This window comes from Zootoca vivipara, chromosome 15 (assembly GCF_963506605.1).
Source record: "Zootoca vivipara chromosome 15, rZooViv1.1, whole genome shotgun sequence".
NCBI lineage: Eukaryota > Metazoa > Chordata > Lepidosauria > Squamata > Lacertidae > Zootoca > Zootoca vivipara.
The window spans coordinates 1,703,714-1,723,207 of record NC_083290.1 but is presented as its reverse complement, the minus strand read 5'-3'; the positions used below and the strand labels follow the sequence as shown (position 1 = coordinate 1,723,207).

At 50.3% G+C, this 19,494-nt stretch overlaps 1 protein-coding gene across 10 annotated transcripts in view; it reads left to right on the top strand.

Moving 5' to 3' along the window:
• Nucleotides 1-19,494, top strand: part of MYO18A (myosin XVIIIA) — a 149,584-nt gene that overhangs the window by 34,191 nt on the left and 95,899 nt on the right. For 7 of the 10 annotated variants that reach the window (XM_060268635.1, XM_060268634.1, XM_060268633.1 and 4 more), the window contains exons 1-3: nucleotides 5,407-5,923; nucleotides 16,131-16,201; nucleotides 18,110-18,165. The exons of the other annotated variants lie outside the window; for them this stretch is intronic. In XM_060268635.1, coding sequence (XP_060124618.1) covers nucleotides 5,562-5,923; nucleotides 16,131-16,201; nucleotides 18,110-18,165 — 489 coding nt within the window. In that variant the 5' untranslated portion in view covers nucleotides 5,407-5,561. Of the gene's footprint in view, nucleotides 1-5,406; nucleotides 5,924-16,130; nucleotides 16,202-18,109; nucleotides 18,166-19,494 lie in introns of those variants that run through there. 10 annotated transcript variants of the gene reach the window in all.

The following is a 19,494-nucleotide window of genomic DNA, read 5'->3' as shown; positions in this document are numbered from 1 at the left end:
TTTCTGATGATTAGTTCTCCCCTGCCCCCCTAAAACCTCCCCCCCCCCAATTCTCCTTTCCAGGGAACAGGGCTTTGGAAGTGGTTGTGCTCAGGATGGCAATGTCAAGATGTGTTGCAACTGGAAGGAGTGGAGGGTCACAAGGAACCGGATGAGCACAGGAAGCCAAGAAAAAGGCATAGGTTATGTCAGAGTTGGAATCCTTGGGGGCAATGGAAATTTGGAGTGACCAGCTTTCAGTACCCCCACCTCTTTCCCCCTCTTTATTCTCCCCCTGGCATCCCTTTGTGGCCTATTTGTGGTACTTGGAGGGGATTTAAAAGGAAGCTTTCTTTAACCATACTTATATCTTGCCCTTCCTCCCAGTTGCAAAGGTTGGTACATCCGGGGCCATCCTGTTCCATCCTCATCACAACTCTTTGGAAGTTGTCTTATACTGTCAGGCCATTGGTCAACCTAGCTCAGTATTGTCTACATTGACTGGCAGTGGCTCTCCAGGTTTTCAAATGAGGAGTCTCTCCCAGCCCTGCCTGGAGACTCTATTGGGGTTTGAGCCTGGGACCTTCTGCATGCAAAGCAGATACCACTGAGCTATGATAGTTTCCTCCATTATTTTTGAGAGAGTGAGAGTGAGAAGCTTGTTCAAGTCTACCAAGTAAACTTCATGGCTAAGCAAGGATTTGAATCCCGAGCTCCTCCTCTGAATGCAACACACTTGCCTGCTACATCGAACTGGGTTAATGAAGTTGTCTGGATTCATGAAAAAAAACCCCCTGTTTCTCCGCTTCTAGGAGCCAACCTGCAAAAGCAGGTTCACTGACTGTGTTTGGACAATCGTATCTCCATGGATTTGCATCTTACCTTGTTCCCCAACTGTTAACCATCCTTTCCTGGTTTGGACAAAACAGGCAACTGTAGTTAACAAAAGCATTTCTGGCTTTCTGGAGCAAATAGGCTATGTGTGCAGCCAAAAGGCTTGTTCCTATTTGAGCTTATTGATGTTGCTTGCGATTGGACTGAATAGGCAGGTCCTTTTGGTTGTACAGGAAGAATGGGGACACGTGTGGCTCCTCAGATGTCTTTAAGAGAAGAGTAGACAATTTCATTGAGAGTGAGGCTTCAGCGGCTACTAGCCAAGGTGGCTATGCTCTGCCTCCATGGTTCTGAATGTATGCTTCTGAAGACCAGTTTCTGGAAACATCAGGAGGGGGAGAGTTGTTGCTGCACTTGGATCCTGCTTGCAGACTCCCATTGGGCATCTGGTTGGCCATTTTGAAAATGGGACGAATGAGCTGCTGGCCTGATCCAGCAGGGCTCTTGTTATGCTCCTAGAGGTTGCTGGACTATGACTCTCCTCATCCCAGACAACTGGTCATGCTGACGGCTGAAGCTGATGGGAGTTGGATTCCAGCAACTCCTGGGGTATGATGCACCCCCTATCCCTGTTGTACAGTGAGGAACTGATGACTCTTTGGTCTTGCTACTTCCTGTGATTCCCCAGAACGCTGCGTTTATGGCTTCTACACTGGATTTTGAACCCTTAACCCACAAGATGTAACAGACTCCTTTTGCCTGTTCAAGTGTTTCTACTTAAGATTCCTCTGCTCTTTCTGTCTCCACAAGGTGGCAGCAGCATATAGCAAGTTTTTTCCTGGTCTCATGTAAGTGAGAGATGAATTTGTTAAGCCACTTCTCCACATTCTCTGGGTGTGGGTGTGATGGTAATCGGTTTGCTTTTATTATGTATTTTGTGTTCTCGTTTTGTCTTTTTGTCTTGTGAACTGCACTGTGATCTTCAGATGAAGGGCATTATACACATTTAATAAATAAAAACAAGCAGGAATCGTATAATTGTCGACTTTGAAGGGATCCAAAGGGTCATCTAGTCCAACCCCCTGCAATGCATGAATTACAGCTAAGAGGAGGGTTCCTAAAGCAGTGTTTGAAAGGGGGCGTGCAAGTACCTTGGTGTACTTCAGCAGCCTGATTTGCCATCAGTTAGCCAGCCATTTGCCCAGTCAAGGGGTGGGCAGATGGAAAGATGCCTTCCCCTTAATGTAGGGCTTCCCTCAGGCAGTGAAGCAATGCTTCTCTATGCCCCTTTGCTTTCCAGCAGCTTTCCTAGTCTGATGTTATGCACTTAAGGGTGGATCTTTCTCCAAGGCCCTTTGTTTCTGCAGGTTCACAGAGCAGCACATTCTCTCTGGATGTGGAAGCTAAGCTGGGGCAGGGGTGTGGGGAGGAGGGTGCTTCAGCTTGACTTTGAGAAGACATGAGAGCAGCAAGCTGAACTGCTGAATAACTCTTTCTTCTCTCTTTCCCTCATGCCCCCCTCAGCCCCTCTGCCCTGGCATCCTTCCTCGATTTCTGAGGGCCTATTTATAGCACGTTCTGTCAGCAGTTAGCACGCGCAGAGCTCTTGGAGTGGAGGGGTTCTCCCTGCCAAGAGTAATGTGGCTTTATACAGGCCTCTTGTAGAGACGCGTGGGTGGGGGGCAGGCAGTGGCAACAATATGGGGCAGCCTGTCTAGTTATTGTCTGACAGAAGAGAGGGAGAAGGAGTGCTAGCAAATGAAGTGAAAATTTCAGAATGTTAAAAGATGCACCTTCCTGATCTTCCCAAAAGCCCCTTCTGGTTCAGCAGTTGACCAGGTGCCCCACATGGAAGAAGAGTTTGGAAGAAGAGTTTGGATTTGATATGATTTGATATCCTGCTTTATCACTACGTGAAGGAGTGGCAGGTGAGCGAGACTGAGAGACTTCAAAGAAGTGTGACTAGCCCAAGGTCACCCATGGGAAGCTCAGAAACAGGGCGTGAAGGCAAGAGCCCCCAAAGTGGAGGTTCCATTTAACTATCCTGGTTAATACCCCCAGGAGAATTTGTTTGACTTTTTTTAAACAACAACAACAACAACAACAACAACAACAACAACAACAGTTCATATAAGAAAGGCTTTAAGAACATATAGCAGATCCTCCCCCCATTCATTTTATAAGAATATCAGAAGAGCTTGGCTGCTGGATCAGACCCTGTCTTCCAACCTCCTTTTCTCCCAGTGGCCAGCCAGATGCCCCAAAGTCAAGCAGGAAATGAGTGCAGCAGGAACTCTCCTCTCTTGTGATTCCCAGTAGCTGGTATTAAGAGGCTTTTATTGCCTCCTGCACTGGAGGCAGAACATAGACTGTGTGGCTAGTAGCCATTGATAGCCTTATCCAATGTTGCTGCCTTCTACAAATCCTCACTCGCCAAGTCAGGTTCATGGAGGACAAGGCTTACCTGTGGCTACTAGCCATAAGGCTTGGCTTCTGTGTTCAGGATCAGGGACCGCATTCCTCTGAATATGAGCCCCTTCTGGCCCTCATGTCTTGCTTGTGGCCACTATGGGAAGCAGGATGGTGGAGTAGCTGGACCCCTGGTCTGATCCGGCAGGGCTTTTCTTAACTTTCTTGAATCCCACCAAAGGAAATTCTTTTCGGCACCACTCTAAGCCTAATCATAGAATTGTACAGTTGGAAGGGACCCTGAGGGTCATCTAGACCTACCCCCTGCCATGCAGGAATCTCTGCTAAAGCATCCATGACAGGGTGGTGCTGTTGAGCTTGGCTCGTATATATGCTCAACAGAACCTGCCTTGAGTGGGAAGCTCACAGGGCTCCCCCCCCTCTGTTTTCCCCTGCCATAGCCAGGCTAGGCGACTTAGGCATCAACATTGCCTTTTGATGCTCCCAGGGGGTGCCATAGGGAAGACCATTGTGAATCCACCTTTTTGGCGTGTGCCATGTCTTTCAAAACACACACCCCCTCCCCTCCTCCCCAGTCAAGTGGGAGGAATCCCTTGATTTTGTTCCTATTTCTGGCTCTGCTGTGTTGGTTGCCATGGAAATGGCTGTGCATAGCTTTGTAGCAGCACCTACTGTTCTATAAAAGTTTGAGCCAGCGTGTCACCTAGTCTAACCCCTTGCTTCAAGGCTGAATGTTGTGTGATTAAAGCGTCTTTGGCAGTCTCTTGCCTGGCTCTTTTTTCCTCCCTCCTTGATGCATTGACAGTTCAAGCAGGGCTTGGAAATTGTTGCCTGGAGGCAGGTGGTGTGCTTGTTGCCTCTCTGAATATTATGGTCTTCTTCAATCCACAGGGTGCAAACAAAAGGCTATCTTTCCCCAACAACTATGTAGAATGTAAAGAAATGCTCATGATCAAGAGCCCCCACATGGTGGAAGGAAACATAACCACATGCATATGAAATATTGAGAATGCAACTATATTGGGGTTGCTGAATGGAAGAGCACTCCTAATTGTTGCCCAGAGGCAAGTGGCATGGTAGTTCCCTCTCTGAATTTATTGGGTTATCCTTCAATCTGCAGGGTGCAAACCATGGGCTCCCCCCCCCCCTTTTGCAATGTGTGGCTCTGTTTGCATCCCACTGAAAGGAAGCATAACCCCCTGAAAATTTAGGGAATACTATAATTTTGGGGCAGCTAAGCAGTGCAGGAGGATTTCATTCCTAAACATTTAATTCAGAAATAAACTCTGAAAAGTATGGATATGTGAATAACTTGTGTGCGTGCGTGCTATGAACTGAATGTACCAATCAAAACTTGACTATTGTTCAGATTTCTCAATTTTCTGAATTTTGTGATGGAGTTTTCAGCTATGATGATGATACCATAATGGTGTGGAGAAAGTGGATAGAGGAAATGTTTTCTTTTTCTCCCATAACACTAGGATTTGTGGACATCCAATGAAGCCGGATGTTGGAAGATTCAGGACAATTAAAATAAAATAACTATGCAACACTTGTTTGGAAGTTTGGAACTTGTTCCTTCAGGAGGCAGTGGTGGCCACCAGCCTATATTGCTTTAAAAGAGGGTTAGACAAATAATAACACAGGATAATGCTGTCAGTGCCTACTAATCATGATGGCTGTGTTCTCCCTCCACTGTCAGAGGCAGTATGCCCCACGAATACCAGAATACATGTGGGGACGGGGCTGTTGAGTTTGGGTCCTGTTTGTGGACTCCCCAGTGTGGCATATGGTTGACCACTGTGAGAACAGGATGCTAAACCTAGATGGCCCACTGGCCTCATCCAGGACAGCTCTTCTTATGTTTTTACTTTAAAAGAAAATAGGTTTTGAAGCTTGGGCTTTGTGAGAAAACATGAATTTTCATGTGGGTTTTTTTTTGTTACACTAAGATTATTGTGAAAATGCCATAGAACAGGCTTGCAAAATGAACACTTTTGAAACTAACAGAGTACGGAAACAGACCGACACGCCGTCTCCTAGTGGCAAGCACAGTGCAAGTAATGTACCTACGATGGCTGTCTCTGGTTATTAACCAACTCTCTTTTTGTATTTCTGGTGGAGGTTGCTTGTTGTTCTTCTCCACCTGAAGTTTGTGCACAAAGTCAGGTACAGTTTTCTTTGGCCTTGCACATAGCACCCCCAGCCCCCCCCCCCCCCCAGCAGAGGAGGAGAGCTCCTGAGCGCTGGTTTCCTGCCATGCAGGAGGAATAACGGTTCATGTGCCAGACACCCACATCACTTCCTCTCCCCGGTATATGATGAGGCTGCTTCTCCTCTCTCCTTCCTCCCCCCCTCCCTTGCCAAATGTGGCTTTGCAGATGAGAGACTGTAAAAGCCCTGCTTGTTCAAGGCAGAGACCAGGGGGCAGCTGGACACCAGCAAGCCAACTTCTACCACCACCACTGCCCCCTTTCTCCCAGGCCTGCCTCGCATTCTTGGCTATTTTTAGGCAGACAGTATCAGCTCAGCTGTCCCTCTGCCTCTGGCCGTTGCGCTTGGGAAGTGACACTTGGCTTACCTATCGCGTTTCGCTCAGTCTTTTCCAACGGAAGCCCTGCCAGGGCACCCGCTCTGCTGCTGCCTCTCTCACTGGGCCTCCGGCCTCCCCCAATTTTCGGTAAGGTGGCAACCCTCCCCTTCCTCATTATGTGCCTTGCTTTATGGTGATGAAAATTTGGAAGAGAGGTGGCTGGTGTTTTTAAGGGGGCGGGCGGGCTTTACTTTGGCTCTTCCAAATCTACAAAGCAGGCCTCCATTGTTACCCTACTTATAGTTGCTTCTGAGCAAGGGGCTGGAGACCTGCTCTGCTGAGGTTTCCCAGTCATTGATACTGTACTGGAGAGTGACTTGGTTTCTGCCACTCTCTCCCTTTGTCCCCCTAAAAAAAATCCCTAGCAAGTATTCAGTGTTGCAAGTCTGGAGGTGTCCCTCGTGGCCAGTTCCATTGCTCTGTATGTTGTGTGGGGAGTGTGATTTACCGGTAGTGGTGGGAAAGCTAACCAGCCTGGGAGAGTCTAACCTCAACTCGCTTATAACTTCTACCCTAGTAAAGCTCTAAACTGATTTCGTTTCTCGTTCCCACCCCTCCCCACCCCGGTGGGACTCGTTTGGGTGACCGTTTGGGTACTTCCCTAGAGGGTCTGTTGTGCTCCTCTTGAGTGGAAGACGAGACTGAGTGTAGACTGGATGCGGCAGTTACGTCTCAATGTGAGTGTTGTGGTGCCTTTCCTGGGGAGTGACTAGTGTGCCTTGAGCTGCTGTTGCGCATGCTGCCTGTCACAGTGGCCGGAGTGGACTACTTCAGAGTAACGACGCTACGCAGCTCTGCATTTTATTCTTTTATTGGTGCTGCGTATTTACAGTGCTCAAGTCATTGCTATTTACACGGAGCGATGTTGTCAGTCGGTTTCAGAACCTCCTAATGGCTTTTGGCGCGTCTTTCTCCAACACAAAAGCTTTGGCAGACCCATCCTCTTGCCCCTCCTCTTCCTGCGTAATTCTGGAGTTGGAGGGATGGGTCTTCCCCCCTTGCTTGCCCCTTCCTGTCCCACCTGGGACCCTGGCTCCTCTACCTTGCCTGAGCCTCGGACACGACTTCCTGCTTCCCCACTGGAATCGGAACTCTCCCTGCTTTCCCCTTTGCTCGGGGACGGGCTTGAACTCAGGAGGGGAGGGACTTCGCGATATCCCCTGTCCCTCACATCCACCCCCCTCCCAAGCTCTCCTTCACCCCTCCCCAGGCCCCCCCCATGTGTCGGTGACGACTGGAAGCCTAAGAACTCAGTGCTCTCCGAGCCCGTTGGTGTGAATACCTCCCCCCAGTCCTGCGAGCCCCCCCCTTCCGCCTGGGCGGACGGGAATCCCAAAAAGTCCGTGGCGTCAGAGCTGGTGGGGGTAAAAACGTTCTGCCAATCTGCTCCTTCCTCTGACTGGGTGGATCTCGGTGACACCCATACCTCATCCTCTGGTTCCTCAAACTCCGCTTCCCAGCGCCATGGTGAGCTGCTCTCCCGTGCCTCCTCCTCCTCCCCCTCCCTTTCCATGTGCCAGGGCTTGGGTCTGTGGGGAAAGAGGGCGTGAAATTCTTCCACCAAGAATTCCTCCTGTATCTGAGTGGCTGGGACCCATTCATTCTGGGACGGTGGAGCATCCTCCCATGCCATGAGGTACTCCAGTCCCCCCACCCCCCACCTTGAATCCAGGATGGCCGTGGCCTCATTGAGTTGCTCCCTGCCTTCCCTCTCCCCCCCTCCCTCGGGGGTTTGTTCGCTGTCTCGGAGCCTGCTGCTTTCCCTGTACGGCGACAGCAGCGATCTATGAAACACTGGATGCACCCTCATGTCCTCTGGCAGTGCCAGCCTGTATGCCACCGGGTTTACCTGTTGCGTGACCGTGAAGGGGCCCAGCCTTTTGGGTGCCAGCTTTTTGCACCTCCCTCTGGTGGGAAGGCCCTCCGAGGACAACCACACCTTGTCCCCCACCCTGATGACCTCCCCTTGTCGCCTGTGGCGATCTGCCCCCTTTTTGTACGCTTCCTTGGCCCTCTCCAAGTGTTCTCTGAGCTGCTGGTGCACCGTCTCCAGTTCCTCTGCCCAATCCTCAGCCTGTGGGCCCTCCTCCTCCTCCTCCTCCCTCTCCCTCTCTGGGAAAGATCTGAGGTCGCGCCCGTAATTGGCCTTAAAGGGCGACACCCCTGTGGAGACGTGCACTGCATTGTTGTAGGCAAATTCTGCTAGTGGCAAGCGATCCACCCAGTCCGTTTGCCGCTGGCTGACGTAGCATCTCAGGTACTGCTGCAGAATGGCGTTGACCCTCTCCGCTTGTCCGTTGGTCTGCGGGTGTCTAGCCGTCGACAAGCTGACCTCCACCTGCAGGAGGTTCATGAGCCGCCGCCAGAACCTGGAAACAAATTGGCGGCCACGATCCGAAATAACCCTTAAAGGTAATCCATGCAGTCTGAAAATGTGATCAACAAACAGTTTGGCTGTCTCTTCTGCCGAGACTGCCCTGGCACACGGTATAAAGTGACACATTTTGGACATAAGGTCCACCACCACCAACACTGCAGTCTTACCCCTGGACGAAGGCAGATCTGTGATGAAGTCCATGGACACCACTTCCCACGGCCTGTGTGGTGTGGCTAAGGGCTCCAGCAACCCTGGTGGCGCTGCTCTGACCACCTTCGCCCGCTGGCAGGTGGTACAGCCCCTTACATAGTCTCGAACATCTTCCCGCACCCCTGGCCACCAGAAGTGTCTCATGACTAGGTGAGCGGTTTTGTCCCTTCCAAAATGCCCCGCTGTAGGGTTGTCGTGCATCTGCTTGAGGACCGTACGTCGAAGCTGGGTGGTGGGTAGGTACAGCGCACCCTTGTAGAAAAGCAGCCCTCTGCGTTCTGCAAAGTCTTTTGCCTGCTCCCTCCCCCCTCTCAGTTCTCTGAAGATGCGGTTGGCAAATTCATCCGCTGCCGTCAGTGCTGTGAGTTCTGCCTCGCTCACCACAGCTGCTCCGCAGGACCATGCCGACGGGGGGAAAATGTGCCTTGGGGCTGGTGGCGCCTCCTCCTCCATGTACTCTGGCTTGCGGGAGAGGGCATCCGCCCTGACATTCTGCTCCCCCGGGATGTAGTGGATGGAGAAGTTGAAGTTCGAGAAGAACTCTGCCCACCGTATCTGCCGCTGGTTGAGCACCCTGGCAGTTCTCCAGAACTCCAGGTTCTTGTGGTCTGTGCACACCTGGATGGGGTGCTTCGCGCCCACCAGGAAGTGTCGCCAGTGCCGGAACGCAGCGTAGATCGCAAGAAGTTCCCTATCAAACACTGTGTAGTTGCGTTCAGGCTGTGTCAGCTTCCTGGAGAAGAAGGCACAGGGTCTCCACTCCCTGTTGGCGTCCAGTTGCAACAAAATTGCGCCCACAGCTTTTTCAGAAGCATCTGTCTCAATGCGTAGGGGCGCGTCCTGCACCACATGGAACAGGTTTTGGTCTGAGGCGAACACTCTCTTGAGGCTTTCGAACGCTGCTTGCGCCTCTGGTGTCCACTTGAACTTCTGCTTGCCTCTCAGGCAGTCCGTGATGGGAGCCGTAACGCGAGAGAAGTTCTTGATGAACTTCCTGTAGAAGTTAGCGAAGCCTAGTAGGCGTTGGGCATCTTTGCGCGTCCTGGGGCTGTGCCAGTCCAGGATGGCCTGCACCTTGTCCTTGTCCATCGCCAGCCCCTTGTCTGACAGCTTGTAGCCCAGGAAGTCCACCTCTTTGGTGTGAAACTTGCACTTCTCCAGCTTCACATACAGGTGGTTCTCCTTCAGGCGTTGCAACACCTCTCTGACATCTTTCACATGCTGCACTGGGTCATTCGAGTAGATAAGGATGTCATCTAGGAAGACCAAGCATTTCCTGAAGAGGAGGGACCCCAGGACGTGGTGCATGAAGGCCTGGAAGCATGCTGAGCCCCCTTGCAAACCGAAGGGCATCACCAGATATTCAAAAGAGCCCAGAGGCGTGAACATCGTGGTTTTCCATTCATCTCCTTCCCGGATCCTGATCAAGTTGTACGCCCCCCTTAGGTCCAGCTTGGTGAAAATCTTGCCCCTGCGTGCCGCTGTCAGGAGATCATCCACTCTGGGCATGGGGAAAGCCACGGGCTCTGTCACCGAATTCAGCCGTCTAAAGTCCACCACAAGACGGCGCTGTTGCGTGTCTTTCTTGTCCACCCAGAAGACCGGGCTGCCCCCTGCTGCCTTGCTTTCCCTTATGAACCCCCGCTTGAGGTTCTTGTCGATGAAAGCGCGCAGATCCTCCAGCTCCTGGTCTGACATGGCGTACAGCTTGGCTGGGGGTATCGTCGCCCCTGGCACCAGGTTGATCTGGCAGTCAAAAGGCCTGTGCGGGGGTAGGTGGTCGGACTCCGCTTCGCTGAAGACCTCCTGCAGGTCCCAGTACTGCTTGGGTATTGCCTCACCCCCTTTGATATGCATGGTGGCCACCGTGGCTATCGGAGGCCCCTCCCCTGGTTGGTGCTGCATGCAATGTTCCAGACAAAAGTCTGACCCAAACGTGATGCACCTCTGGTGCCAACTGATGGAGGGGTCGTGGCGCGCCAGCCAGCTCATGCCCAAGACGATGGGGGGGTCTGAGATGGTGGTGACGTTGAACGCCAGTGTCTCTGAGTGCCTTCCCACCGTCATTCTCATGGGGGGGGTTTGATGTGTGATGGCCCCTCCCAGCAGCTCCCTGCCGTCAATGGTTGCTACGTGCAGAGGAAAATCCAACTGCAAAAGCTGGATTTGGTGCTCTTCTGCAAAGCTTCTCGAGAAGAAGTTGGCGGACGCCCCACTGTCAATTAAGGCGAGGACCGTCAGGGGATAGCCATTTGGGAGCGTTAGCGTCACTTCTAGAACCACTCCTGCTCTGGGAGGGGTGGGCTGGCTCTGCACCTCTCTGTGCGGGTGGGCGGGCTGGGGCTGTTGTCTGCTGACTGTGCCTGGCTGCTGCCCCTTGTCTCCTGCAGCCAGGCTTTCCCGTTTCCCTGCTGTGGTGCTGCGTCAGTGGGGGAGGGCACCACCGTTCCCCGCCTTTCCTTGCCACTCCCTGCGATGTGGGCAGTCTCTGACGAGATGCTGGGGTGAGTTGCAGAGAAAGCAATTCCCGCCCCTTCCCTCCTTGCGTCTTGGCGCCGCTGGGGTTTGAAAAGCCCGCGCGCGCGCGCTATCAATCTGCATGGGCTCCTGGTCCTGGCTGGCTCCAGGCGTGGCCTGAAAGGGTTGTTGAGGGAGTGGCTTCTCCTGCGACCGTGGGAACCAAGCCCGCTTTGCGCGCGTCGCGTGCTTGTCGTTCCACCGGGATTCCTGCCTCACCCCCACCGCCAGAGCTGCTTTGCTCAGCTGATCCATAGTACTGGGCTTTGGACCTCTCGAGAGTTCATCCTTCACCTCCTCGCTCAAACCCAAGTAAAACGCAGCTTGCATGGGAGGCGAATCCAAAACCCACCCCAGTCTGTGCACCAGCATGGTGAATTTCGCCCAATATGCGCGAACTGTCATATTTCCTTGGCGTAAATTATGCAGTTCCTCCTTAGTCTGGTCCAAATGACTATCGGACGAATACATCGTCCTCAAACCTTCTAGAAATTGTTGGACATTTTTCATGCAAGGATTCTTGGTTGCGATTAATGGTCTTAGCCACTCCCTGGCTGCTCCGGTGAGATGTTCCACAATAAACGCTACTCTGTGCTCATCATCGGGGAACTCATTCTGGTGCAGCTCAAGAGCATACACGATCTCAGTCTCAAAGCCCTGAAACTCCTTCGGGTCTCCATTGAACTTGCTTACAAGGGTCCCTGCTCTCCTTCCTGGCAGCACTTGGACTTGGGGAGCCCCTCCCGCCTTGTTTTTCTCTGCATCCAGCTTGTTTTGGAGGTCTACCGCCACCGCCCTTAAATGCTGCTCTTTTTCCTGGAGCTCTCTCACCTGTTCCGCAAGTTGTAGCCGGTCGTCCTGGACCTTCTTAGTCTCCTCTTTAGCTGCCTTCAATTCTCCCTGCGCCTGCAGCGACAGCTGTTGCAGTTCTAGCTGGGCTTGCTCAGCGATCTGCCGCCACTTCTCCGCCTCGGACACGCTCATCCCGGCAACTCCGAAGTAGCCCAAAAATGATTAGGAGGTTGCTGTCACAGTGGCCGGAGTGGACTACTTCAGAGTAACGACGCTACGCAGCTCTGCATTTTATTCTTTTATTGGTGCTGCGTATTTACAGTGCTCAAGTCATTGCTATTTACACGGAGCGATGTTGTCAGTCGGTTTCAGAACCTCCTAATGGCTTTTGGCGCGTCTTTCTCCAACACAAAAGCTTTGGCAGACCCATCCTCTTGCCCCTCCTCTTCCTGCGTAATTCTGGAGTTGGAGGGATGGGTCTTCCCCCCTTGCTTGCCCCTTCCTGTCCCACCTGGGACCCTGGCTCCTCTACCTTGCCTGAGCCTCGGACACGACTTCCTGCTTCCCCACTGGAATCGGAACTCTCCCTGCTTTCCCCTTTGCTCGGGGACGGGCTTGAACTCAGGAGGGGAGGGACTTCGCGATATCCCCTGTCCCTCACACTGCCCTTCCACAGTCATGCCCTATGATCCTTCAGTGTGCAATTCTGTAGCCTTGAGAATTGCAGCTTCCTTTTTAATTGTTTTTTTTAAGGCAGGTTTCTTGCCCTTATGAGTCACTGAGAAAAAAGTTGAAAATGGCTCGGCAGAGAGTCTGGTGAAGTCAGAATGTGGGAGTTTCAGTGCTTTACTTTACTTGAGGGTTTATTATGGAAAGCTTTGCTCCCATCTTTCCATTAACCCCTTGGATAGGTTGTGTTCAATGCCAAATGCTGTTAGGGGCGAGGTAAGCCAGCGTCTGACTTGGGGCCCGTCATCGAGGCCATTTAAGCAAAGGCTGGGTTATTCAGCCATCCAGCCAGCTGCAGGCACCTGACACAGAGTCAGCATCTCAGAATAACTGCTGAGCAAAGGGCTCTCTCTGTCTGGAAGTGAGGTGCAAAGGACAGCATGCAGTAGGTGAGAAGAGGCAACAAGATCAAAGTGTGTGAAATTATCCACGGTATGGAGAATGTGGGTAGGGAACACATTTTCTCCCTCTCTCATAACAGTAGAACTTGGGGACATCCAAGGAAACTGAACATTGGAGGATTCAGGGTAGAAAAAAGAAAGGGCTTACTCACCCTGTGCTTAGTTAAACTATGGAATTCTCTCCCGCAAGATACAATGATGGCCCCCAACTTGGATGGTTTTCAAAGACAACTTGGAGGATAAGGCTATCAAGGGGTCCCAACCCTGATGGCTGTGTTCTCCCTCCACTGTCAGAGGCAGCAGACCTTTGAATGCCACTTACTGGAAACCAATGGAAGGGAGAGTGGCTGTTGTGCTCAGGTCCTCCTCGCAGACTTCCCTTTGGGGCATCGGATTGGCCACTTTGAGAGCAGGATGCTCCAGTATATGGGCCACTGAGCTGATCCAGCAGGTTTTTAGAATCTGGAAGGGACCCTGAGGATCATCTATTCCAACCTCCTGCAATGCAGGAATCTCAATTAAAGCATCCATGACAGATGCCCATCCAAACTCCGCTGAAAAACCTCCAAGGAAGGAGAGTCAGTCACCTTCCGAGAAAGTCTGTTGAGCAGCTCTTACTGTCAGAAACTTATTCCTGACTTGAATCCATTGGTTTGTGTCCTACCCTCTGGAGCAGGGGGAAACAAGCTTTCTTCATCTTCCATGTGACAGCCCTTTTGATATTTGAAGATGGCTATCCTATCTGCTCTCACTCTCCTCTTTTCCAGGCCAAACATCCCTAACTCCCTCAAACTCTTCTTATATTATACGTCAAAGTAAGCACTCCCCCTCCCCGTCTCTGGGTTTCAGGAGCTGGGGGTAATGTGCCAGGAGCTGGTTTCCTTGCTGGTTTTCTGTAGTTCTCACTCTCCTGTGGAGAAGGAATGGCTTCTTTGCTCGCAGTGTGATCTGGGCCTTTGTACATGCTAAGCTGGTGGTGGTGGCCTTTGTTCCTGGGGGCCTTGTCCTGTTCACCATGCCAAAACCCATTAGTTCAAGCCGCCTAGTACGTTTGCAAGGTGGTGGAGAGTGAAGTCCATAAAATGAGGTTTAGCACAGGGATTCCTCCATAGCCCAAGCTGCCCCATTGATGGACAGAGAAGCCAAGCCATGCCTCCTCCCAATGGAGAGGATGTTCCAGCAATTCTCATCTAATAACTTGACTTGGGAATAGACTGGCTTGTTTGACTGATGTCCTGCTCAGTGCTTGGTGTGCCCAGGGTTAGTTATTTAATTGCATTTGATTGTGAACTTCTTCTGAGTGCCTCATATTGAAGCAGAAAGTAGGATATAAATATTTTCTGATCGATTAAATAAACATTGTAAATAGTCCAACAAAAGTGACTTGTCTGAACATCATCATTTTTTTACTAGATTGCAACCCCCACCCACCCTAGTAGCCTCTGTCTCCACACTGGCCTCAGAGGAGGGGATGTGTGCCCTACCCATGCTGATAATTCCATTTATAAAATTATATTATCCTTTGGTGACTGTCCTGGCCTTCTGTGGCAATGAGTCCATCAGGTTTGTGGTATTGTGAGAGCAGGTTTCCTGTTGTGTCTGTCATAAGCCTTGTCTGCTGTCAGTTTCAATAGGTGCCGGTGATGCTCTATATTCCAGAGAGTGAGTGATTGTGCCCCGTTTGTATCCATCCCTTGCACAAATGTCTTAGGAGCCTTGGTAAAAGGTAAAGGTAAAGGGACCCCTGACCATTAGGTCCAGTCGTGACCGACTCTGGGGTTGCGCGCTCATCTCGCATTATTGGCCGAGGGAGCCGGCGTATAGCTTCCAGGTCATGTGGCCAGCATGACAAAGCCACTTCTGGCAAACCAGAGCAGCACATGGAAATGCCGTTTACCTTCCCACCAGAGCAATACCTATTTACTTGTACTTTGACGTGCTTTCGAACTGCTAGGTTGGCAGGAGCTGGGACCAAGCAACGGGAGCTCACCCCGTCACAGGGATTTGAACCGCCGACCTTCTGATCAGCAAGCCCTAGGCTCAGTGGTTTAACCACAGCGCCACCTGGGTCCCTTAGGAGCCTTGGTACCTGTCTGATAAGCCTTTGGGGCAACTGCAGTGAGACGATCTCATTCTTGGCTCCCCTAAGACAACTTTAGATCTGTAGCAAGTCCCTTTTCCCTTCAGTAGAAAAGGAGGTTCAAGGCTGCTGGAGTTGTAGCCTGGTTGGTTTCTGAGACATGGCAGCTGGTGTGAAGGCTGAGGTTGCCACTTCCTTACATTTACAAGTTTGTGCTTCTCTGTTGTGTAGGCTCAGCCAGTTGTTTCCATTTTGATCCTGGACTTCCAGCTCATGAAACAGTGATAGGATCCGCAGAGGTCACCTGTTAACAGAGGTTGATATGCTCTCCCTTCTACCACTGTGCCCCCTTGCAAAGGCTCCAACACCTGCATTGAGGATCCTGGTTGTGCCAGTTGCTCTTAGAGGCACCTGCCTGCAAATCTCAAGCTGCTGTCAAACCTTTTGCAAATGTGATTGGGTTAGCCAAATAAGGCTGCCTCTCCTTTAATCGAAAAGGAGAATTAAGACAAGCTGAAAGGAATGATCCACACAGCCTGTATCTTGATGCATTTCAAGTGCTGTTCAGTTAACTCAGAAGTGACACCTGAAATTATAGCTGGGGACAATACTGGTGATGGCAGGTGAGGGGTGTGTGTGTGTGTGGGGGGGCTTAATTAAAGGCTGGTTTAGAAAGGAAGGCACAAGGAGCTAAGGCAGGCATCCCCAAACTGCGGCCTTCCAGATGTTTTGGCCTACAACTCCCATGATCCCTAGCTAACAGGACCAGTGGTCAGGGATGGTGGAAATTGTAGTCTAAAACATCTGGAGGGCCGAAGTTTGGGAATGCCTGAGCTAAGGCAATGTAGTCAGATCAAGTGTTTCTACACTGGAAGAAGGCAGGAGGTCTGCATTTAAAAGGGCCCGCGGAAGTCACTGTCCCAAGGCTGCAGCCTTGCACTGCCTGTAAAGCAAATGCTTATTTCGGGTGGGATGGAATTACCTGAAAAATTATTGAGGGTGAGTAGCATTTCATTTTCAGCACCTGTGGTTAAAAAAATGAGAATTTGGAGGCATGATTACTTAGGAATCATTTGCCCCAGGTTTCCCCTTGTTGTGGTTCCTCGGTCCGTCTTGTCTGAGACCCAGAAGGCTCCCCCTCCCCCCATTCTGCAGACTCTTAACCTCTACCACCTTTTTCTCTCCCAGTCAGGGGTTTAGGTTCTCCAGCGTGGCAGCCATGGCCTTTTCATCACGATTTGCATTCTGGGAGCAGAAGGGAAGTCTCTTTGCTGTTGTGGTTCTTAGCCTTCCCTGCCTGCTCTCTCTCTCTCCCTCCCCACCTCCTTGCTCTCCTAAAAGTGGGCACTTTGCACATAAGTCGCAGCAGCACATTGAAAAGGGGACCAGGTTGTGCCTGTTCCTGGCATAGGAGGGAGTTGGCTTCGGAGCGCTAGAGGCCATGTTAGAAATTTGGCAGAAATGCAAGTGGTCAGTCCTAGGCCCCCTCTTGGCTTGCGTGAAGAGCAGAGGTCCCTGGGGAGAATCTGTTCTCCTCCTTGCCATTTCTCAGAGACTCCAAATGGACTGAACAAACTGGCAGCCACTCCCTCCAAGCCCTTTGCATAGCAACTGTGTGGAATAATCTGCCTGTGAAATAACTCGTCTGCTACTAACTCCACTGTGTATTGGAGCCTTTGCAAACCCGGTGCCCTTGAGACATTTTGGACTACATTGTGCTGGCTGGGGGATGATGGGAGTTGTAGTCCAAAACATCTGGAGGTTACCATTTGGTAGAGGCTGATATATTGAAAGTACTATGTGATCATGAGTGCTGTTACTGTAAACCTGGGTTTGACCTCAGTGTGGAGCTCTTAACAAAATAGTTCCTGCCCTCTGTTTACTCATATCTCCACACCTAATTTATAGCTCTATTTCTGAGCATTTGGGGGACCTTCAGCATCCTCACAAGAGGTAACAGGCATATTTACTGGGGGCTCTGGATTTTATAAGCTTTCAAGTGCTTGAGTCCCACAAGGAATGAGGAGCCCCCCAAAAGCACAGGTTTTCAGTAACAATGTGTGCCCCCCTCCTTCCCGCCCCCTCCTCCCCTTGCACCAGTGCATGGCTTGTGTGGTTTGAGAGCCAATGGAACCAGCACCTCCCTGCACACAGTGGTGTTAAAATGCACTTTTGACTGACAGGTTACTGTGATGTCTTCACAATCCAGGTTTGGAGAAATATGTCATTGTGTCATTGTGTTACCAACCTATCTGCCTGTTTGGTGGGAGTGTATCACATTGCAGCCTTGCTGCCAGAGTTTCTGTTCCAAGTTTGCTGTTCTGTGTTCACTGGGCTTCAAGGTTGCTAGATTGGGGAGTAAGGATGGGGGTGATGAGAAAATAGTAAAAGTGTGTAATTCTTGTGTTGCCAGGTTTCTCTTGATCTTGGTGGTTCCCAGTTGCTGTTGCCTCCTCCCTCTTGAGGCACCCCACCCACCATTCCTCTTGCTTTGATTCTAATGGAATATGTGTTGTCGTCTTCAATGTCCTGCAGAGATGAACTTTTTATCAACTTGGGCTGAGTGTACACATTCCTGGCTTAGAACCTAGCAAGGCCGCTCTTTTTCTCAGTTCAGATAAAAATTGGGTGTTGTGGTTTATTTGAGAGGGCGGAATTTATTTATTTATTGAAATATTTATATACCACTCTTTCATAAGATATATCGAGGTGGTACGCAACCTGCAGACTACAATAAAACTAGTAAAAGTATCCATTAAAATGTAATTGAAAATATTAGTAGATATTTCCTGGTGAAAAAGAGATAAAGAACCCTGCATCAAAATGTCATATTTCATAAGAAACCACAGAATAGATAGGAATTGTGGCTAAGGTTGTGGGTGTACGCGGCTTCCCAACCCAGTGGTGGGAGTCTACTGGACGCAGAGTTAATGGGAGTCTGTACACAGCCTTTCTCCAGCATGGGCTTTCTGCCCAGTAGCAGCTTAACACAAGCTCCGCTGGGAGCATCCTGACCACATCAGTGCTTGTGAAAAGCTACCACCATACTTGTGATGCGGACTGCCCGGAGTGGGCTAGTGGAAAAGTGTGTGTGTGTGTGTGCACGTTTCAACTGTTTGTCGTGACGTGAATGAAATATTTCCTTATCTGTATTTGACTTCCTCAGGTGAAGGATGAAGACAAACCTTTAGCAGCGAAAAAAAACGAGAGAGAGGATGGGGCTGTAAGTCCGTCTGGGTTTGAGCATTGGAGAGGGGGGTGGTATTTGCTTGGGCTAACTTCTAGGCCAGGACAAGTTTGTGTGTGATGTGGGTCTTGCCCCTCCTTCTTTCTCTTGCGTGCAGTCTCCATGGTGTGTTGTAGGGCCCACCGTGTTTTTTGGTGGGATCCTAGAGCTATAAGTGCAAGAGGGGGCTGGCAGATTATCTTCACGTTTTGTGTTGGGACTAGGGATGGGGAGGAAGGAATTCAATTCCGTTCTCATTTAAAGATGAACTTAACTAAATTTGCCTCATCTGAAGCATTACCACGAGTGGAAATGCAGCAATTTGCATGTCTCTGAATTTTGGAACGAAATTCTCCAGCCAAGGCAAAAGTAGTCATCAACAATAAATGGAACATCAAAAAATACACAATTGAATTGAACAATTTCCTTATAAATCAAAACAAAAATACAAAAATTAATATCAATAGCAGCAACAGCCCCCCCCCCCGATTAACAGCAGCAGCAGCAACAACAACAACAACAAAAAACCACTTACCAAATATGTTGTGTTAGGGGCCTTTGCAAAAATGTGTATATTAGGCAAAATTAAATATGAACATGTGTATATTGAGAGGTGTTTACACTGAAACACTAATGAATTTCCATGAGGACCTTTAAAAATAAAAATAAAAACACCTTGCAAACAGTTATGGAAAAGTGGTGAACCGAATTTTAAGATTGCGAGAAAGAGAAACCAAAACTGACAGATTCTTCCATTCTTAGTCGGGAAGCAAAGCGGGTTGCGCCAACACTGTTGCCATTATTTTCTTCTATTTTCTCCTGTGGGCACAGGGATTTTTTGGGTGGGGCGGTGGGGTAGGAGAGAGTTGCGGAGAAAGAGAAACATGCACATGCATGATGAAAAACTGTGCCCATGTGGCGGGTAAAAGGTGAGTCCTGGGTCTGATAAGCACTATGAAGATCAGCAAATTTTCAGTCTTATTTATTCTTATTTCATAAAATTTATATATTGCTCGATAGTAGGAAAAACCTCAAAGCAGTAGTGCTAGCCATGGGGCAGAATGACGCTTCCTCTGAGCCCATGGGATGTAGAAAGCAAGTGACTCCTCTTGCCTGGCCTTGTTGTTGATGCTGACGAGAGACCCCTAATGGAGCCCATTTCCAAAGCCACCATCCCTACCTCTCTCTGCCTCCCCTTGTGCCCAACCTTTAAAACTTTGGGTGGTGGGACCTGCCAGTTCCCAGAGAAACACTCCCCTGTGTGCGTTTTAAGCTGGGTCTTTGTTAGGCTGAACACTTGGTGCGGCTTGAAAGCTATCACTGTGG